We start from the raw sequence: 21,219 nt of genomic DNA, 5'->3' as shown, positions 1-21,219 counted from the left end.
AAATGAAAATATTTTAATAGGAGATGGTTCCACATTACTAGCATGGGTCACTAAAAGGAGTGAAAAATTAGTACGCGAATGGCATACCTTTAGCATTCCGTCCCGTTCCCATTTGTAGAGGCCACAGTTACTGAAACAGAACAGATGGATTTATTCAGCAGGGTGGTGCAGGCCCACTCATGTAAAGACGATGGTGCTCACTGCACCTGGAGAGATTAGGCCCCCATTCAAGGAGAAGCTGTTCAAGGTGACATTCGTATTGTATGCCAAATCTGAGGTTATGCTCGAATGCGACAAAAATAAAACTGCAATGACTTGGGAAGTGGTCTGTAGGTCCTTACAAAGCTAGAGGCTTCAGAGATGGAGCTTCAAATGATGGCACCACAGGGATCCACGTGCTGCAGGTAATGAATGCACCCTTGGTTTTTACAACTGATGGTGGTTGGGATGAGACTCAGATTTAAGGAGCTGGCCTTCTGGTGCAGGATAATCTATGTTTGGCCCCTTCCTCCTCTTTTTTTGGAGCAAAAAGGTTGAGCTAAGAAAGGAATAATCTTCTTTCTAGTCTGGATCATCTTTCTCCCTTTCTCTTTATAACCCAAAAGCCTTTACTCACTTTCTTTTCTTTTCCTTTTTTTTTTTTTTGGAGAGATGGGATTTTGCCATGTTGCCCATGCTGGCCTCAAACTCCTGGGCACAAGTGATCTGCCCACCTCAGCCTCCCAAAGTGCTGGGATTACAGGTGTGAGCACTGCGCCCAGCCTCTTTACTCTCTTTTTATTCAATGGGCCCAGGGACTCTTGTTTTGTTTTTATTTTTTTTTAGAGACAGGGTTCACTCTGTGGCCCAGGCTGGAGCGCAGTAGTGTGATCACAGCTCACTGTAGCAGCCTTGATCTTCAGGGATCAAGTGATCCTCCTGCCTCAGCCTCTTGAGTAGCTGGGACCAAAGGTGTACACTGCCATGCCCAGCTCATTTTTAAATTTCTGTAGAGATGGGGAGTCTCACTATGTTGCCCAGGCTGGTCTTGAAGTCCTGGGCTCAAGTGTTCCATCTGCCTCAGCCTCCCAAAGTGCTGGAATTACAGGCATGAGGCACCAAGTCCAGCCCTTCTTGCTCTTGTTTTTAAAATGGTGGGTGACTTCCACCCTGAGAAGAGATGTGAACACTATGGTGAAAACTTATTTCCTACGAAGTTTACTCTGGGGAAAAGAGAGAGAAAGAGAGAAGACATATAATAAAGCCAAGGAAGTATGTCTGCCAGCTCCCTTGGATTTCAGAGGGTTGGGTGGGGTGGGGATGCTCTGCCTGTCTCCCCTTCCCCTTACCTAGCTTACAGTCTACTCGTATTAGTCTGTTCTCATGCTGCTAATAAAGACATACCCAAGACTGGGTAATTTATAAAGGAAAGAAGTTTAATGGACTCAGTTCCACATGGCTGGGGAGGCCTCACAATCATGGTGGAAGACGAAGGAAGAGCAAAGGCATGTCTTACATGGCGGCAGGCAAGACAGCGTGTGCAGGGGAACTCTCCTTTATAAAACCATCAGATCTCATGAGACTTATTTGTTATCATGAGAACAGCCTGGGAAAGATCTGCCCCATGATTCAATTACCTCCCACTGAGTCCTTCTCACAACTTGTGGGAATTATGGGAGCTACCATTCAAGATGAGATCTGGGTGGGGACACAGCCAAACCGTATCACAATTCCTGCCCTGAAAGGTGGCACGCCAGTGGCCTTAGCCCTTACTTACAGCCTCCCAACCATCACCTTCCACCTCTAGAAACTGGTTCAGTATCAATGAAGAGAACTCTGGTAGCCTACATGTAGATCAATGATAAAATTGTGAAAAAAAAAAATCACTATTCTAGTTAGGAGTCAGCAAACTACAACCCCAATCCAGCACATCACCAGTTTTTATAAATAAAGTTTTATTTGAACACAGCCGTGCCCAGTTGCCCGTGTATCATCTATGGTTGCTTTCAGGCTGCACCAGCAGAGCCGTGTGGTTGTGATGGATCATCTGGCCCACAAAGCCTAATATATTCACCACTGACATTTTATAGGCAATGTGTGCTGACTTCTGTTCTAGATCAAGAACTAGCCAAGCATGGTGGCTCAGGCCTGTAATCCCAGCACTTTGGGCAGCTGAGCCCACTTGAGCCCAGGAGTTTGAAACCAGCCTGGACAACATAGTGATACCCTGTCTCTATAAAAAAAGTAAATTAAAAAAATTAGCTGGGTGTGGTGGTGCACACCTGTAGTCCCAGCTACTCAGGAGGCAGAAGCAGAAGGATCGCTTGAGCCCATGAGTTAAAAGCTGCAATGGGCTGTGATCATGGCACTGCACTCCAGCCTGGATGACAGAGTGAGACCCTGTCTCAAAAAAAGAAGGAAAAAAAAAAGCAACTGACAAAAAGTCCAGAAAAAGCATGGTTCTTACAATCACAGTGCCATCTGGAGGCTGAAAGGCATCGTGCCCTTCCATTTGTGCCCTGTACTTAATGAACAGAATTTTTTTTAATTTTTCTAACGTTTTCCGTAAGCTCTTGCTATAATGACATTTTTAGTCATCTATTTTGGAAAGAAGTCAAGTATCAATATATAAATAACTACTTAAAAATTATAATCTAGATTGTGAAAAATTGGCAAGCCAGCTCCTGGTAAAGTGATGAACTGGCCCGGGTTCCTGGCTCCCTCCCACTCGATCTCTGGATCCACCCTGGAGAATCTGAAGTGAGAGCAAAGTATGAACTCCAGGAAGTAAACAACAAATGAGAATAAGCAAACACACAAAAAGGCAGTGATACTATCCCAGTGAGAGCTCTTAACAAGAATAAGAACTCACTGAGGTGAAAGCACTGAGGGGCTGAGGCCAGGGGACATGTGTGGGGAGGGTGTAGGGTGCCCGCGGGTAAAATGTGATGGGTGCTGCCTTGGGCACTGTCATCAGTTAGGAACAGCAGACCCAATGAACATAGCGAGCACAGACGCATCCTACAAACACAGAGCCGAGTGATAAACGAAATCAAATGAGACATCTAATTCTGTACCACCTATGTGAAACAAAAATGGCTGCAGAGCAAGCAGTACACGTTCACAAGAAAACTAACAAGAGGATCACAGCAACCATTGGAGAATGGCTGAGGATGGTGTGAAGGGATGGGATGGAGGGAGAATGGGTAAGAAGAGCACGTGAATGAGTCGGGGAGGGCACTGGATGGACCTGCGATGGCAGCATGCTGCACCAGGGAGGGTTCCTTAACCCAGCTCCAGATGTGCCATCGTCATATTCTACGTGAATGATGTTCCTTGACTGTCAAACATGGCAGCTCTGCCTCCGTATCTGACGTTGCCCCCAAAAGTAAAAAGAGAAACAAAAGACCCTTACAACACACAGTCAGCCCACTACACCTGTGGGTTCAACCATCCCATCCGTGGGTCCAAAGTATTCGGAAAAACACTCATCATCAGAGATATCATCTTATACCAGTAAGAATGGCTATTATTAAAAAGGCAAAAAATAACCAGATGCTGGCATGGATGTGGTGAAAAGGGAATGCTCACACTGGTGGGAATGCAAATTAGCACAACCTCATATAGAAAACATAGGAAGATTTCGCAAAGAACTAAAAATAAAACTACCATTCAATCCAGCAATCTCACTACTGGGTATCTACCTAAAGAACAAGAAATCGGTATACTGATTTCTGCGCATGTATGTTTATCGCAGCACTAGTCACAATAGCAAAGACATGGAATCAGCCTAAATGCCCATCAAGAGATGACTGGATAAAGAAAATCTGGTACATAAACACAATGGAATACTGCTCAGCCATAACAAAGAATGCAGTCGCGTCTTTTACAGCAACGTGGATGGAACTGGAGGCCATTATCCTAAGTGAAAAAACTCAGAAACAGAAAGTCAAATACTGCACGTACCCATTTATAAATGGAAGCGAACATGGGTGTGCAAGGACGCAGAAGGCGGAATAATAGACACTGAAGGGTGGGAGGGGGCGAGGGAGGAGAAATTACTTAATGGATACACTGTACATTATTTCAGGTGATGGCTACACTAAAAGCCCCGACTTTACCACTACACAAACTATCCAGGTAACAAAATCGCACTTGTGCCCCTTAAATTTATACAAATTAAAAAAAAAAAAAAAAAAAAATATATATATGTATATACACACACACACACACACACACACACACACACACACACACACGGGAAGCACAATAAAAAAAATACAATAAAAGACAAAAAACCAAACACTGCATGTTCTCACTCATAGGTGGGAATTGAACAATGAGAACACATGGACACAGGAAGGGGAATATCACACACTGGGGCCTGTTGTGGGGTGAGGGGAGGGGGGAGGGATAGCATTAGGAGATATACCTAATGTTAAATGACGAGTTAATGGGTGCAGCACACCAACATGGCACATGTATACATATGTAACTACCGTGCACGTTGTGCACATGTACCCTAAAACTTAAAGTATAATAAAAAAAAGAAAAAAACAATATAACAACTATTTGCAGCATTTACATTGTATTAGGTATTCTAAGTAATCTAGAGATGATTTAAAGTATATGGAAGGATGTATGCACGCTATATGCAAATATGACACTATTTTATATCAGAGACTTGAGCATCCAGATTTTGGTATCCTGTGGGGAAGAGTGCTGTCCTGGGACCAATGCCCCTTGGATACTGAAGAACAGCAGTCCTCACAAGCTAAAGACATTTAAAATGATCAAATAACTCTGTGGAGTAGAGAGAGGAAAAAAATATTATGTGCATCCTAACCCCTAACAAACACACACATGTTCACCACCCCACCCTATGATTCTTCACTTATTTATTCAACAAACACTTCTGAGGACCCCCTATGGGCCAGGCACTATATTAGGTGCTGGGGACAGCAGTGAAAGGGCAGGGTCCCTTCCTTCCAGGGATTTCAGTTAACAGCTTGAGTCCCAAGGGTAGCCTGGAGCTATAGGAAGGCATGGAATGATCATCCAACGTTCCAAGGGAACAGAATCACAGACTCTGGAAAAAGAGATGAAAATCCCCACGTGGGACAAAGAGCTCCAGGTGATTCTCATACCTGCAGTGCTTGTTCGGGAGTCTGTCCAAGGAGATGCTTCTGTTTCCACAGGGACATTTGAAAAATCTCTTCACGCCGTCGTGCCAGTGGTATTCGTGCTGCTCACTGACGCAGGTCTCCAGCAGCTTGAAGTGGGTGTAGGCGCACTGCACAGAGCAACGAAAAACCCACACTGCCGGTGAAGAGCCTTTGAGGACAAATGCTCAGCTGCAGTCAGGGCAATCTGCTCCATGACCACCTGGTCTCTCATCACCACCCGGGCCCTTGCTAGGCAACTGGGCCACCTTTGCCTCTTGCTACAGTGACCCGTGTGATTGCCCGACTCCCTCACACTGATACCACCGTTTCTCACGTTTGGCCCAATTTCTGATCAGGCACAAAGTACACAATAACTTTCTGTTATTGTGTAACATGTTCCATGCTGACAAAAGCAAGGGCAGGAGAGGAAACGTACTGTAAACCCCTAAATAGCTTCGGTCAGTCTGTGCTAGAGTCATTACGGCCCCTTGCTTTACATAGGATGCTGAGGGTTGGGATCTGTTTAGAAAGACTGACCAGCAGCTCTTTCATTCTCTTCTATGATGTATAAAAAGGATATAGGCTTCTTCTTACTCCCTATTAGCAGCAAAGCCAAGACAGAGAGATGAAGGAATTCACTTTTAATTTCGATCCTCAGAAGGACCGAAGAGAATGAGAAGGGGTGGGTGAGCAGCAAAACACGTGCAGGAGAGAGCGATGTAACTTCTGGGAATTACACTGAGTTTGATCAATAACTCAACACTTGGACAACCTCAGAAAGTGCACAGCAGAGTGGTGAGCCCAACGCTGGCATGACGATAGCCCCCTAAAAATGTGGCTACTCCCTACTCCCCGAAACTGTGAGTGTGTGATGGTCCAGAGGGAAGGGGAATCGAGGCTGCAGGTGAAATTCAGGTTGTTAATGGATAGGGAGATTGTCCTAGATGATCTGGGTGGGCCCAATGAAATCACAAGGACCCTTAAACGTGGAAGAGGAGCTCAGGGCTGCAAGGTGACAGCTCAACCCGCTGCCGCTGGCTGTGTGGAGGAAGTGAGGACAGGCAAGAATGCTGTGACTTAGAAGCTGGGCCAGGAGATGATTCTCCCCTACAGCAGCCCCATCTGCAAGAAACCCGGCCCTGGCTACACCCTGATTTTAGCCCAGCAAGACCCACACAGACTTCTGACCTACATAAGAGCTAATAAATTGTACACTGTGAGGCCAGGCATGGTGGCTCATGCCTGTAATCCCAGCGCTTTGGGAGGCCAAGGCAGGCAGATCATCTGAGGTCAGGAGTTCCAGACCAGCATGTCCAACATAGTGAAACCCCATCTCTATTAAAAATACAAAAATTCGCCAGGCAGTGTGGTGCGCGCCTGTAATCCCAGCTACTCGGGAGGCTGAGACACGAGAATCGCTTGAACCAGGGAGGCAGAGGTTGCAGTGAGCCGAGATTGTGCCACTATACTCCAACCTGGGTGACAGAGTAAGACTCTGTCTCCAAAAATAAATAAATAAATACATACATACATAATAAAATAACAATAAATGTGTATTGTGTTAGGCCACCTCATCTGTGATCATTTGTTACAGCAGCAACAGGAGACAAACCCACCAAGTCCGCCTGCAGGTCCACTGCTGTGTTGGAGTAAGAGCTGTCATCTGAGGTGAAATGCAATGGTGGGTTTGCATTTCCTGTCTTCCAAAAATTGCGTTTAAGAGAATCATCTTTACTTATGCCCCAAGACAGAAACTTTCTCAAGGAAGCCATACTTTTGGTGGTAGCTGATTCAGAGCTGACCCCCAAATACATAGGAGAGCTAAAGTGTTAAAAGGAATAAGAGAGAGAAAAGTGCATTTGGTAAGCTACGCCACTTCCACCTCTTTTGCAGGTTTATTAAGTAGGCTGATTTGCCACACAGGGATTGTGAAAACAAATGGTAATGGAAGGAACAGAGTTCAGCAAGAGCTTTCTTCTTTCTTGTCTTTTTTCTTTTTGAGATAGGATCTCGCTCTGTTGCCCAGGCTAGGGTGCAGTGGCGTGATCATAGCTCACTGCAGCTTTGGATTCCTGGGCTTCAGTGATCCTCCTGCCTCAGCCTCCCAAGTAGCTGGAGCCACAGGTGTGCACCACCACACCTGCCTAATTTTTTATTTTTTGTTGAGATGGGGTCTCATGATGTTGCCCAGGTTGGTCTCAAACTCTTGGCCTCAAGCGATCCTCCTGCTTTGGCATCCCGAAGTGCTGGGATTCCAGGCATGAGCCATCGCACCCAGCCCTTTCTTCCCATGTTTAATCAATGTTGAGAATAGAGGACTTAGATTTTTCTAACAGATTTATGATAAAAATTCTGCAAACACAGATGATGATATAATCCATACTCTAGCTTGAGACTCAACAGAGCAGGTTGAGCCAGGAATAGGGAAGCAGTGGTGGATCATAACATGAGAAGCCAAGGGGTTCAACCATGGTCCCAAGGCCTGAGAACACTGAGCAAGGATATGCCAGAACCTGAGAAAGAGTGGTCAGAGCCATGCGGACCCAGTGGTCCAGGGCAAGAGATGTTAGGGCCCATCCAAACTCGGTGCTGTGGTCAAATGAGAGAAGAATCCCCTCAACAAACACTCTATCAGCAGAGCTCAGCAGCCAGGTCAGGCAGGAAGCTGGGTCCTGGGCCACCTGCGCCCTTTGCTTTCCAGCCTAATTAACTGACACATCACGAGATAGGGCCCCAGATCCCACAGGTTCTCCACATGCTGCCGAGTCACAAAAGCACCACACAGGGCCCATGGGTTTCTGCAGCCCCCACCTTCACCCACCGTCTTGCATGTCACGACACGGCACTTCACTTCTCTGATGTTTCTCATCTTTTCTTCCATTTGTTCTTTTTTCACCAGTGGCTCAAAGTAGCGCTCCTGCATCTCAGCCTCGGCCTGGAATGACAGGGCATAATGGAAGACCTGGTACTAAATCCAGTATGCACTCAGGCAGCGCAGTAAGAGTAACTCGATGATTATTCAAATGACTCAGCTGATAATAATCAAAACAGAACAGAATGGAAGAGGCAGACTAAGTGTGAGAGGGCCCTGGACAGCACCTCATGAGCTGCAAAGCAAAAGATGATGATGCATAGAAATGAGCTCTTAATAAGCAAAAACAAAGGGACATGAGAGCATTTGGTGATTTTTATTTTTATTTTACTTTATTTTATTTTATTTTTGAGATGGAGTCTCGCTGTCACCTAGGCTAGAGTGCAGTGGTGCAATCTCTACCTTACTGCAACCTCCACTTCCTGGGTTCAAGTGATTCTCCTGCACCAGCCTCCTGAGTAGTGGGGACTATAGGTGCCTGCCATGATGCCCAGCTAAATTTTTGGATTTTCAATAGAGATGGGGTTTCACCCTGTTGGCTAGGCTGGTCTCAAACTCCTGACCTCAGGTGATCCGTCTGCCTTGGCCTCCCAAAGTGCTAGGATTACAGGCATGAGCCACCGCACCTGGCCCATTTTGGTGATTTTTAAAGCACCAAATACAAATAAACACTCCTAACATGACAGTATAATTATGTCAAGTGTGTGCCCAAAGGCAGTTATTTCTACTGTCCTGATACAGACTCCACATACACAAGGTATTCCAGGCCCCCACTGGTGAGTTTCCTGGGTGCACGGAACATCAGGGAACAGTCCTGAGGGCAGATACGCTTGTGGCAGAATGTGGGTGCAGCGACGGGGTTAGTGCTGCTCCACAGACAGGAGGGCCCGGGGCCTCAGGTGCCACAGAGGCGAGGAGCTCAGCTCTGCAGGCTGCAGAGTCAGCTCTGGCATCTCTCCTGAGTTTCAAGTCCAGTGAAAAGATATGATGCAGAACTGTCTCATTAGTTATTTGTTAATCAAAGAAGAGCAGATCATTTGGAGTAGTGATACTGAATGGGGATATTTTGAAAATTGGTGGGAGCACTTTCTTTTTCATTGCAATGATTGCTACCTCTGCGGCTGGCGGGCACCAGGGGTGCTGCACTGTCTGCAATGCACGCGACAGTCACCAACACAACCAAGGATTGCTTCTCATCCTGCCTGGCTTCTGTGTGCTCTATGAGACATCTGTGTGGATGGGGAACCTGATTAAAACCCTAGAATCTAACTGCTTTCTACACAACCCTATAATATTTGTGCACGGTTTTAACCTATGTTGACTATTTCAAGAGTAAAACTAGACTCCTGCATATACTGAGGGACAATGGTGCTTTGGTTTCTAAGGATTATTTACTTACACACACACACACACACACACACACACACACACACACACACACAATCCAGCCTGGGCAACATAGATAAACCCTGTCTCTAAAAAAAAAATTAATTAAAAAAAAAAATTAGCCAGTCATGGTGATGCGCCTGTAGTCCCAGCTACTTGGGAGGCTGAAGTGGGAACATCACTTGAGCCCAGGAGTTCGAGGCTGCAGTGAGCCCTGATGGCGCCACTGCACTCCAGCCTGGGGGACAGAAAAAGACCTTGTCTCAAAAAAACCAAAACCTCCCCAACCCTCCCCAACCGCCCCAAAAGTACATTATCTAGTCCTAGCTACTCAGGAGGCTGAGATATGAGAATTGCTTGAGCCCAGGAGTTCAAGACCAGCTTGGGGAACATACGGAGACCCTGTCTGAACACCCCTCCAACCACTGACAAAACCCCTACATTATCAAAGAAATAGGTCCATGCTATTCACCAAGACACAAACCTACGTGCGCCTCCATTTCTGGCTCATTTACACTGATAAGTCCAAGCCTCTGACGACTTTATTATTTCCCCTAAGCTAGTTCTGCCTCTGCATTTATGAATCCATAATGAAATCTGTATCTTTATCACAAATATTTTCATTTTTTCTTATTTGCATTAGGATATTTATTGATTTTTTTGAAATGACTAGTATAGGTAATTCATATTATCTATGAATTTTATTTCAAGATAAGGAAGCAATATAAAATACTTATTATTAAAAAGGGTCCTTGGGTGTGATGGGGTTAACTACTGATTTAGAGCATTTGAAATGCCAATATAAAAATACTGGAATGGGAAAACTCTTTTTGCATATTGCAAGGCAGAAAATAGCAGCAGTGTAGAGCCATTTAAACATAATTTCACAGCCATAACCAAATGTAAACATTTTTATAATATTGATATCTATTTAAGTCATGTTAAATCAAATGATATTCTTTAGTAAAGAGACAAGGACAAAGCTAAAATCTATTAGAAATTCTCCTGTTCTTCAAAGCAAACTCAAACAAACTGACATATACCTACTTCTAGATTTATGTAAAAAACAGATTCTTGGCTGGGTACGGGCATGGTGGCTCACGCCTGTAATCCCAGCACTTTGGGAGGCCAAGGCGGGAGGATCACTTGAGGTCAGGAGTTAGAGATCAGCCTGGCCAACATGGTGAAACTCTGTCTCTACTAAAAACACAAAGATTTTCTTGGTGTGGTGGCAGGCGCCTGTAATCCCAGCTACCTGGGAGGCTGAGGCAGGAGAATCGCTTGAACCTGGGAGGGGGAGCTTGCAGTGAGCCAAGATTGTGCCACTGCACTCCAGCCTGGGCCACGGACTGAGACTCCATCTCAGAAAAACAAAATAAAACAAACAACAGATTCTTGGTCCTACAGCTAGCACCTTGGCTTTGAAGGACATCGGACATCAACACCATCCTTGAGCTTTTGGGCTTTTACCTCTTTCAGGATGCCTGTGTGTTTTGATTTTGCTTTTAGGATTTTCTGAAATTCCTCAGATTCCAGGTAGGCAAGTTGTTCTCTCCTTTTTTTCCTGGCAGGCTCCAATTCATCCTCAGCTAAGGCACAAGGAACAAACATCAGCAGTGACCAAGAAATTTCAGAAAGCCAGTGCGCCTCATCAACTCCACTCCCTCCCACTCCCTCCTCCTCTGCCTACCAGCCCTTCAAACTTGACCTACCCCAGCTGGTCCCAGCAGGGAAAAGCTCTCAGAGGTGAGCCAAGAAGCTGAGCCCAGAATGTAGGGTGGTGGCAGATTTTACCACTAAATAGAATCTCTTTTTCACCTTCAAATAGGCAGCTGACGACAGTAACAGATAACAACATTAAATAATGTTGACAATTATGTTAAAATGATATTGCCAACTTCAGAGTTTTAAAAATAAAGATACGGCAATTTAAAACAAAGGAATTCTAGTTCTGTCAAAGTAAATCTTTATGCTAATATATATGTACAAAGATCCAATGAGCAATCATATTCCCAAGTATTCAAATTGTGCCCAATTTGATTCCAATTTAATGTGATTATAAAAAAATCAGTTCCAGCTCACGTCTGTAATCCCAGCACTTTGGGAGGCCAAGGCGGGCAGATCACGAGGTCAAGAGATCGAGACCATCCTGGCCAACATGGTGAAACCCCATCTATACTAAAAGTACAAAAAATTAGCTGGGCGTGGTGGCGCGCGCTTGTAGTCCCACTTACTCGTGAGGCTGAGGCAGGCGGATCGCTTGAACCCAGAAGGCAGAGGCTGCAGTGAGCCGAGACTGCACCACTGCACTCCAGCTTGGCAACAGAGCAAGACTCCGTCAAAAAAAAATCAGTTCCACCCGTAGAAATTCTATTTAGGTATTCTATATAGGAGGAAATGGAAGTAATTGCTTGATATCTGGGTGCTGGTTTGGGTTTAGAACATATTTCCCTTAGAAACAGTTTCTCTTTCCCACTGTTAACTGTGAAACTGCAGTACCTTGAGAAGAAAGCATGGTGTTTTTTTCTACACGTTCCTTCACCTCCAGGATGTCCTGAGGGTCCTTTTGCTTCTTAATGCTGTTTGGGTTTGTTTTTATAAGAACCTGGCCTTTTGCCCTTAATTTGGTGATAGCAGCTAACTAGAAAAAAGGGAATGAGAGGGAGGTAAAGATCTAAAAGATGACAGAGGCACTTATAGACTTGAATCCCTTTTTTATTATTAACCAGTGAATTCTGGCTGTTCTCTGACAGAAATTGGCAGAACATATCTTAATTTTACTTAGCATTATTAACACAATTACTAGAATATAATAGCATGGGAGACACGTCTATATGTTGATGAATAAAATCTTAGTTTATTTAAATATAACAAGTTTGACATCAGCGAGGCTGCAGGCTTCCAGATCCATAAAGGAGCCACATCACCATTTTGGAAGTTTTAGAATCAGAGAGAATTAAGATACAGTTCCATCCAGCTCTGCCACGGACTAGCTCGTAACCCAAGGAAAATTACTTAATTTTTCATTTATAAAATGGAAATGGGGCTTGGCATGGTGGCTCATTGTAAACCCAGCACTTTGGGAGGCCGAAGCAGGCGGATTATTTGAGCTTGGGAGTTTAAAACCAGCCTGAGCAACACAGTGAGACTTCATCTCTACAAGAAATACAAAAATTAGCTGGGCATGGTAGTGCATGCCTGTAGTCCCAGCTACTCAGGGGACTGAGGTGGGAGGATCACCTGAGCCCGGGGAGGTGGAGGTTTCAGTGAGCTGTGATTGCACCACTGTACACCAGCCTGGGAGACAGAGTGAGACCCTGTCTCAAAACAAACACACAAAAAAAGAGAAGGAAATGATGATATAGCATTGACCTACCTTTGAAGGTCATGGTTGTATGGATGAAATAAGATAACATCTGCAAAGTATGAATCTTTACATAGTAAATACATTCCTGGCTGGGCACAGTGGCTCATGCTTGTAATCCCAACACTTTGGGAGGCTGAGGCAGGTGGATCGCTTGAGGTCAGGAGTTCGAAACCAGCCTGGCCAACATGGTGAAACCCTGTCTCTACTAAAAATACAAAAATTAGTCAGGCGTGGTGGTGGGCACCTGTAATCCCAGCTATTCGGGAGGCTGAGGCAGGATAATTGATTGAACCCAGGAGGCGGAGGCTGCAGTGAGGCGAGATCGGACCACTGCACTCCAGCCTGGGTGACAGAGTGAGACTCCATCTCAAAAAATAAATAAATAAATAAATAAAACATAAAAAAAGAAGGATTCCTTAAACCACCATTTTATAGTCTCACCTCAACAATTCCAAGAATTGTTTTCCTACTGTCAATGCCTCTGGTTATAAAACACTATCTTCCTCTAGGCTACCACTTGTAGCCTGACAAGAAAGTGTTGAGGTAACAGATCTAACTTTCTTTTAGTATTATGTTGACACTACCATGTTTTCAAATTACACTGACTCTAATGATCACGATCAATAAAGAGCTATTAGGTGTGTCTTTCCTCCAGCTCTGCCCTACAGAATGCAAACTCAAGTGTTAAAGAGAATAGATGCCAGTTACCTTTTTGGCTTCCGCTAAAGCACTCAGTTTTGGTCTTGGTGGTGGTGACTCATCATAAAAGAGAACATCATCTCCTTCCAAGACACCTCGCCCCAGCTTGGGCGTCATTGTGGCCGGGGCTCCCTCCAGCCTGGGGAACTCGGATCCTGTCCGTGGAGGCTGAGCAGGGGGCTGTCTTGATGAGGATGGCACAGCTGGGCTCTCAACTTCACTTGAGCTCTGCAGAAATCTTTAAAGAACATACAGTCAAAATATGCAAACAGGGTTTACGAAAATAAAAACTCTAGAACTCAAAGTGGACTGGGAGGCAGCAGGCAGGCCACCAGCTGGGAGCTAGTTGTTAGCAAAATAATGTCCCCTTCTAGGCTGGTAATTCAAATTTGCACACGCTAAGAACAATACTAGCTTTACTAACTCCTCCTTAATTGAGTTTTCTTTGAATAAGCTGTAATTGTCCTAACACTTTAGAACTGATAACTGTTTTTATCAATTGGCTGTCCAGTGGATGTCATCCACAAGGCACACAGCTGAAGGCGCGGTGTGAACTGTATTCCCACCCCTACCATCAGCTCTAGGGCCTGTAGGAACTCATTGCACCTCCCTGCATCTTTGTTTATGCTACTGGGAAGAGACAATACATGTGAGACATTTGGAAGTTATTAATGAAAAACACTGTAACTTGCAGCGATTATTTTACATCCCCCTTTTTTTTTTTGATTTTTTTGAGACAGAGGCTTGCTGTGTCACCCAGGCTGGAGTGCAGTGGCATGATCTTGGCTCACTGCAACCTCTGCCTCCTGGGTTCAAGTGATTCTCGTGCCTCAGCCTCCCAAGTGTTGGGATTACAGGCGTGAGCCATCACGCCTGGCAAAAAATAGTTTTAAGAGCTATTTTACTTTCATTTTTGGAGACAGGGTCTTGCTCTGTCACCCAGACTAGAGTGCACTGGCATGATTGCAGCTCGCTGCCACCTCTGCCTCCCAGGCTCAGGTGATCCTCCCACCTCAGCCTCCCGAGTAGCTGGGACCACAGTGTGCACCACCATGCCCAGCTAATTTTTGTACTGTTTGTAGAGACAGGATTTCGCCATGTTGCTCAGGTTGGTCTCAAACTCCTGGGCTCAGGTGATCTGCCTGCCTCGGCCTCCCAAAGTGCTAGGATTACAGACATGAGCCACCGAGCCAGCCTCATAAGAGATATTTAAAAACAAATAACAAACCCCAGAAATCATCTAGTCCAAACTTCTCATTCGATCGATGAAGAAACTGAGGCCTAGGATCACATTACTCACAAGCGCCAGATTCAGGATGAGAGCCAGGCCATCCCAGAGCAGTACTCTTCCCAACCCCACAGCCACTCTTGCAAGCTCTAGGCTGTGTTTGCAAACTGCCTATCAAATCCTGCGCAAAGATAAGGTTTCCTTGGCCAACAAAATTCTGAAAATTTTCATTACGCAATGCCTTCAAGCCGATGGGCATTCTCTATTTCCCAAGAGGCCCCCTCTCCGTACATATTTCTGTGTCCACGTATATAATTTATGTCATCTGTAGGCTCAAGATGAATAGCTCTATAGATATCCCACTAGCACTTCAAACTAATCTGCCTGAGACCAAACCCATTCTCTTACTTTCCCAAAGAACTTCCTCTTGTCTTATCATTGACTCCCTTTCATGGATGCAGTTGCCTTTCAGCAGCCCAGATTCGGGATGGCAAAAGGTTCAGCACCAGAGCACAACATGTGTGAGCCCAAAACTCGGCCCCACCATAAACTAGCTCTCTGACCTCCAGGCACACTATTAGTAAAACAAGGCTGAGAAGCCTCCAGAGGCTCAGATGCTGTGTTTATGGAGTATGTATGAAGTGCCTGTGAACCGCAGCTCTCATTAGTATTGAGGTGACCTGAGTTCAGGAATCATTCATTTGTCCACCTACCATATGCATTTCCACTTGATTTTTTTTTTAATTATTGGCTGAAGCCAAGTAACACATTTCCACTTGCTTTTGCCTCTAAAATGACTCTCCATTTTTAGTGCTTCAGTTTTATCCTTTATCCAAAGAACTGTACTCTACTCACTGGCTCTGCCTGTCATAAAAAACTGAATTGTGGCAAAACCCAGAAATGGCAGCCAGGCAAATCACCTGCGTCCAGGAGTTTGAGACCAGCTTGGGCAACGTGGCAAAACCCAGTCTCTATAAAAAAATACAAAAATTAGCCAGGCATAGTGGCACATGCCTGTAGTCCCAACTACTTGGGAGGCCAAGGCAGGAGGATCATTTGAGCCTGGGACATGGAGGTTGCAGTGAGCCGACACTGCGGCATTGCACTTCAGCTGGGGCGACAGAGTGAAAACCCGTCTCAGAAAAAAAAAGAGAGAGAGAGAAAATGACAGCCAGCATGTGAACCTACGCTCTCCCCCTTCACAAAAACCCTCTTTACATACACTTCACTCCTTTCCCTTTTCCGTGGTGATAACGACTCTAACCTGTACCATTTGGTGTTGGGAGTCACCAGTGTAAGAAATAACACAGCCTTAAATGCTATTCAGGTTATGGGAAAACTATTTTAAACTTTCAGAGTTAAAACGCAGCCAACTGAAACCTGAAGTCACATTCTGGAAATCGATGAAGACGTTCTGAGGACGCCTGAGATGGATGACCCAAGCGGGGAATATTAAATCTGCTCCTCTTACCGCTTCTGTATTTCTTCTGATTTCCTTCTCCTCATCTCCAACATACGCTGCTTCTGTTGCTTCAAGAGTGCTGAGGCCGAGATGGACTGGATGGCCGGTTTTGGGCTACCCATGATCCCTGAAACAGAAGCCCACAGACTGAGGGAGTGCCCTGGGCGGCTGAGGGAACACAGGGACACACGTGTGGCCGCGCAGCTGATGGTACCTGAAGCTGTGGCTTTGGCTAAATGTTGTTTTAAGTTCCTGGCTCCACACGTCGGCAGGTCCATCAGTTCCTTGAACTCCTCAGAGCAAGACAGGCTCTTCTGGGGTATTCCTGTGCCAGGTCAACACCAGCTTTAGAGGATTCACATTCAGATAGTTTGAGGTCATATGACATACCACTTTCTAAACTCTGCACTTGTAATTTTAGTCATATGTAAACAAAGAAGACAGAATACCAAGCGGAAAGAAAAGAATCCTTAACCTCTATCATCAGACTCATAGGATGGCAGGGTATCTTGAGTATATTTTATTTCTAGTAATGATTAGAATATTAAGCCCTTAAATCTGGGGGTCATTCCATACCCTGTTTCTGGAATATCCACTAAGGATAAGAGTCCCTGACCACTGTTTAGGCCCAGGATGGGGGCTGCATTCTCTGATCAAGATTTGTTTTTATTTATTTTTATTTTATTAAAAATTTTTTTGTTTTTATGACCAAGACCCATTTTAACAAAAGATAACCAATAAGTTTGGCCATACTTATTATCAGCAGATAATACTGCTGATTCTAATACTGGATGTAAAGAGTTGGACCCAGATACACCAAGAAATTTTAAAAAGCATACTAAGGTAAGACACAGCTAAAATCAATATGCTGTTTTTTTCCTTAAGGTCCTGCAAACCTGGCTTGATTCCTTTAGGTTAGACCACACCACTCACTAAGTACAGGTGATGACTGGATTCTTATTACTTAAGAGTATGAGCTGTATCCATTTTCAACCCTAAAGACTGCTTGCTTGCTTATTTATTTATTTATTTTTGTGCATGAATAAGTTCTTAGTGGTGATTTCTGAGATTTTGGTGTACCCATCACCGGAGCAGTGTACACTGTACCCAATGTGTATGTAGTCTTTTATCCCTAAGACTGCATAATTAAACTGGAGAAAGAAATTTCTAATGGAAAAACAAAGTTACCGAGTTTTTGCCGTGTTTCCTGGATGATCAAGTTTGTGCCCTTAACAACCAGATTACTCAGAGTGGTTTGAATCTTCTTCTTAGGAGCCACAGCTGCTGCACTGAAATTACAAGTCACCCCCAAAAGGAGAATCACTAAAGCCCCGATGCTCTGATGAGGTAAAGAAGGCGTAGATATCATCATTCATTACACACACCGTCAAAGTTTCTCAAAACACCATCTAAGTAGGCTTTCTTAATGTCACGGCCCAATAGCATAACTGGTTGATACACTGTGTCACAGAGGAAAAGCTAGAGGCAGCCTACAAATCCGCTTGAGGCCATTCTGGAAGGAAATTTGGCAAAAGAAATAAAAAAAAGCCAATGCTTTGATCTAGCAGTCTGGATGTTTATCTTAAAATAATTAAGGATTATGCAAAAATTTAGGATATTAATGGCAGCTTTGTTTATAATGTCATACATTGGAAACACCATTAACGTTCACCCATAGGGAATTGTTTAAATGAATTAAGGCAGAGTATGTAAAAGAACACTATGTAGCCACTAAAAATACATGATAAAAACATTAATTATTTTACACTGGAAAAAAAGTGGATACAAAGAATAGGAACAATATGATCTCATTTTATATTACTAAAAATGTATATATATGAAGAAACACAACATCTAGGAGTATATATACCAAGGAACTAACAGTTTGGGGGTTTTTTTTGAGACAAGATCTCACTCTGTTGTCCAGCCTGGAATGCAGTGGAGCAATCGTGACTCACTGCAGCCTCAACTTCCCCAGGCTCAATCAATTCTCCCATCTCAGCCTCCCAAATAGCTGGGACTACAGGCGTGTGCCACCATGCCCAGCTAATTTTTTTTGCATTTTGTAGAGATGGGGTTTTGCCATGTCGCTCAGGTGGGTCTCAAATTCCTGGGCTTAAGCAATCCTCCTGCCTTGGCCTCCCAATGTGCTGGGATTACAGGTATAAGCCACCATGCCTGGCCTAGAACTAACAGTTTTTCAGATGGTAGGATTATAGTTGGTTTTTATTTTCTCCATTGGTTGGATTGTATGTTCTTTTAAAAGACTAATATACATATATTGCTTTTAGCAGATTGGAAAAATTCAGAAATCATTTTAAATCTCAAAAACATGCTTACTGTTAAAAAAAAAAACAGGAAGTGAGTCCTTTTGCCCCATTCCTGTTGGATTGGGAACAAAAATCTATGTTTTATTCTTGGACCAACTGTAGCTGCCTCGTGCCAAGTCCTCAGATATGCTTTATATAATGTGGTGACGAGGTCACTGATTACAAGCTTGTCCAAACCATAGCCTGCGGGCCACAAGCAGCCCAGGATGGCTTTGAATGTGGCCCAACACAAATTCATAAACTTTCTTAAAACATTAAGAGATTTTTCTTTTCTTTTCTTTCTTTTTTTAAGCTTATCGGCTGTCATTAGTATATTTTATGTGTAGTCCAAGACAATTCCTCCAAAGGGGCCCAGGGAAGCCAAAAGATTGGACACCCCTGGATTACAGCGTCAGGGGCTGTAGTGACTCTGAATCCCCAGGCAAGGGGCCATGGACGCCTGCCCAGCATCGCCCCACTCCCTGTGTGAGGCTTCACAGTATATTCACTCACTGAATGAAATTTGGGTTCCACAAGGTCTGTAGCCTCACTCAAATAGTCACATGAGAAATAATTAAAAGGGTGTTAACACTGTAATTAACACATTTTTAATGGCCCTGATGAAGGTGCACTATTCACATTAGGAGTCAAAGAGGGGCCGGGAGCAGTGGCTCATGCCTGTAATCCCAGTACTTTGGGAGGCCAAGGCAGGCAGATCACCTGAGGTCAGGATTTCAAGACCAGCCTGGCCATCATGGTGAAACCCTGTCTGTACTAAAAATGCAAAAATTAGCTGGGCGTGGTGGCACGCGCCTATAGTCCCAGCTACTCGGAGGCTGAGGCAGAAGAATCACCTGAACCCAGGACTTGGAGGTTGCAGTGAGCTGAGACTGCACCACTGCACTCCAGCCTGGGTGATAAGAGTAAGACTCCGTCTCAAAAAAAAAAAAGGTTGAAGAGGAAGAGTGGGCTCTCTTAAAGTCCAACACAACATAAGTCAATCTCTCTCTCTCTCCTGAAAGTTTTTCTCTCTACCTGGGAATAAAAGCAGTCTTTAACCAACTTGTTTCAGGCAGTGAGTTATGAAAGATAAAACCTGTACAAGTATCCTATGACGGTTACAGGAAGGTACAACCAGTAGGTTTAGTCTTTGATAAGCAAAATCCTCTGCCCAAAAGAAGCCCCGAGAACGTCTTACATTGAAGCTGCATACGAGGCAGAAGAAACCCCTCCGTAGTAAAAGCCATCTTGGCACAGCCGTTCTTTGAGGCTGGTGCCTTTGCGGGTAAACTTCTTTGGAATTCGTCCTCCAGAGAAGGTGGACTGCAAATCCGCACGCTTTGCGCTGAGCTTCTTGTACTGAGCCTGGACATGGTACTGACAGTACTCACAGTCACGCTGCAAAAGGCAGAGCAGTGGCATCAGGATGAGGGCGACAGGCCAGGAAACAGCAGTGAGCAGACACAGTTCCTTCTCCCCACTTCCCAGAACATGATGCATGCAGAGTCCTCCCTGCCGACCTCCACGACCGTTCCCAATGTGGAAGGGCTACTCAGTCCCTGAGGGGAAGAAGTTCTTCCCTTCGAGTCCCCTGAAAGCACTGTTCTGGTGAAATACCCCTTGCCCTCTTTCTACAAAGGAAATCAGCTTCTAGGATGAACCTTGAAAACAAGTTAGGGGAGAGAAGTCAGACACACAAGGTCCCATGTTATTTAAGTCCTTTTACATAAGAGGCAAATCCACAGAGACAGAAAGCAGATGAGGCGTCACCAGGAGATGGACGGGGTGGGGATGGGAGTGATGACTTTATGGTGCCAGTGTTTTTACAGGGTGATGGAATTCTGAAACCAGGGAGCTGGTGGTTACACAACTAAATATCACTGAATTATATATATATTTTAAATTGGTTAACTGTATATTTTGAATTTTGCCTCAATCAAAAATAATTTAAAAACAAAATCAGCTCCCAGCGAAGGTTTTTCTAGCTGTTTCTCTGGTTGATCCTCGGACAAGTGCTATCCTTTCAGTGAAAGAAGCAAAGAGAGATGGTGCAGCATTGTTCTACTGGGTGAACAGTAGATACGGCAACAATGGATTTTTTTTTGGAGACAGAGTCTCGCTCTGTCACCCAGGCTGGAATGCAGTGGTGTGATCCTGGCTCACTACAACCTCTGCCTCCTGGGTTCAAGTGATTCTTGTGCCTCAGCCTCCCAAGTAGCTGGGATTACAGGCGTGCACCACCACGCCCAGCTAATTTTTGTATTTTGACTAGAGACAAGGTTTTACCATGTTGGCCAGGCTGGTCTCGAACTCCTGGCCTCAAGTGATTGGCCCGCTTCAGCCACCCAAAGTGCTGGGATTACAGGCATGAGCCACCGCCCCTGTCCAGACAATGGATTTTTAAGAATCTAGTTCTCATGGGGAGATCTGTTAGGTACTTCACTCTGAAACCTCATTTTCCAACCGTCTCCCACCTTATTCTCTCCTGCCCACTAATTAATCTAATAGGAAGGAATAAGGAACTAAAAAGAGACGAAACCAAAACCTGCCATTTAGTCCTTTCAAAGAACTCTAAGAAGTACCTCTTCACACCTACTACAGTGGCTATAACAAAAAAGAAATACAGTAACAGGTGCTGATGAGGACAGGGAGAAACTGGAAAGTCCATCCATTGCTGGTGGACCACTTGGGAAACCAGTCTGGCAGCTCCTCCAAAATCTGGACAGTTACCATGTTGACCCAGCAATCCCAC

At 44.6% G+C, this 21,219-nt stretch overlaps 1 protein-coding gene across 4 annotated transcripts in view; it reads right to left on the bottom strand.

Moving 5' to 3' along the window:
• MCM10 (minichromosome maintenance 10 replication initiation factor) overlaps positions 1-21,219 on the bottom strand; it is a 46,675-nt gene that overhangs the window by 1,126 nt on the left and 24,330 nt on the right. For all 4 annotated transcript variants that reach the window (XM_024254132.3, XM_024254134.3, XM_063727492.1 and 1 more), the window contains exons 10-19: positions 19,666-19,865; positions 17,347-17,447; positions 16,373-16,483; positions 16,168-16,285; positions 13,478-13,706; positions 11,902-12,043; positions 10,873-10,991; positions 7,966-8,079; positions 5,127-5,272; positions 88-130 (exon numbers count right to left, since the gene is read on the bottom strand). In XM_024254132.3, the coding sequence (XP_024109900.2) occupies positions 88-130; positions 5,127-5,272; positions 7,966-8,079; positions 10,873-10,991; positions 11,902-12,043; positions 13,478-13,706; positions 16,168-16,285; positions 16,373-16,483; positions 17,347-17,447; positions 19,666-19,865 (1,323 nt within the window). The remainder of the gene's footprint in view (positions 1-87; positions 131-5,126; positions 5,273-7,965; positions 8,080-10,872; positions 10,992-11,901; positions 12,044-13,477; positions 13,707-16,167; positions 16,286-16,372; positions 16,484-17,346; positions 17,448-19,665; positions 19,866-21,219) is intronic.

This window comes from Pongo abelii, chromosome 8 (genome assembly GCF_028885655.2).
Source record: "Pongo abelii isolate AG06213 chromosome 8, NHGRI_mPonAbe1-v2.0_pri, whole genome shotgun sequence".
Taxonomy (NCBI): Eukaryota; Metazoa; Chordata; class Mammalia; order Primates; family Hominidae; genus Pongo; species Pongo abelii.
The sequence above is the reverse complement of the archived record's forward strand: the minus strand, read 5'-3'. Positions and strand labels throughout refer to the sequence as shown.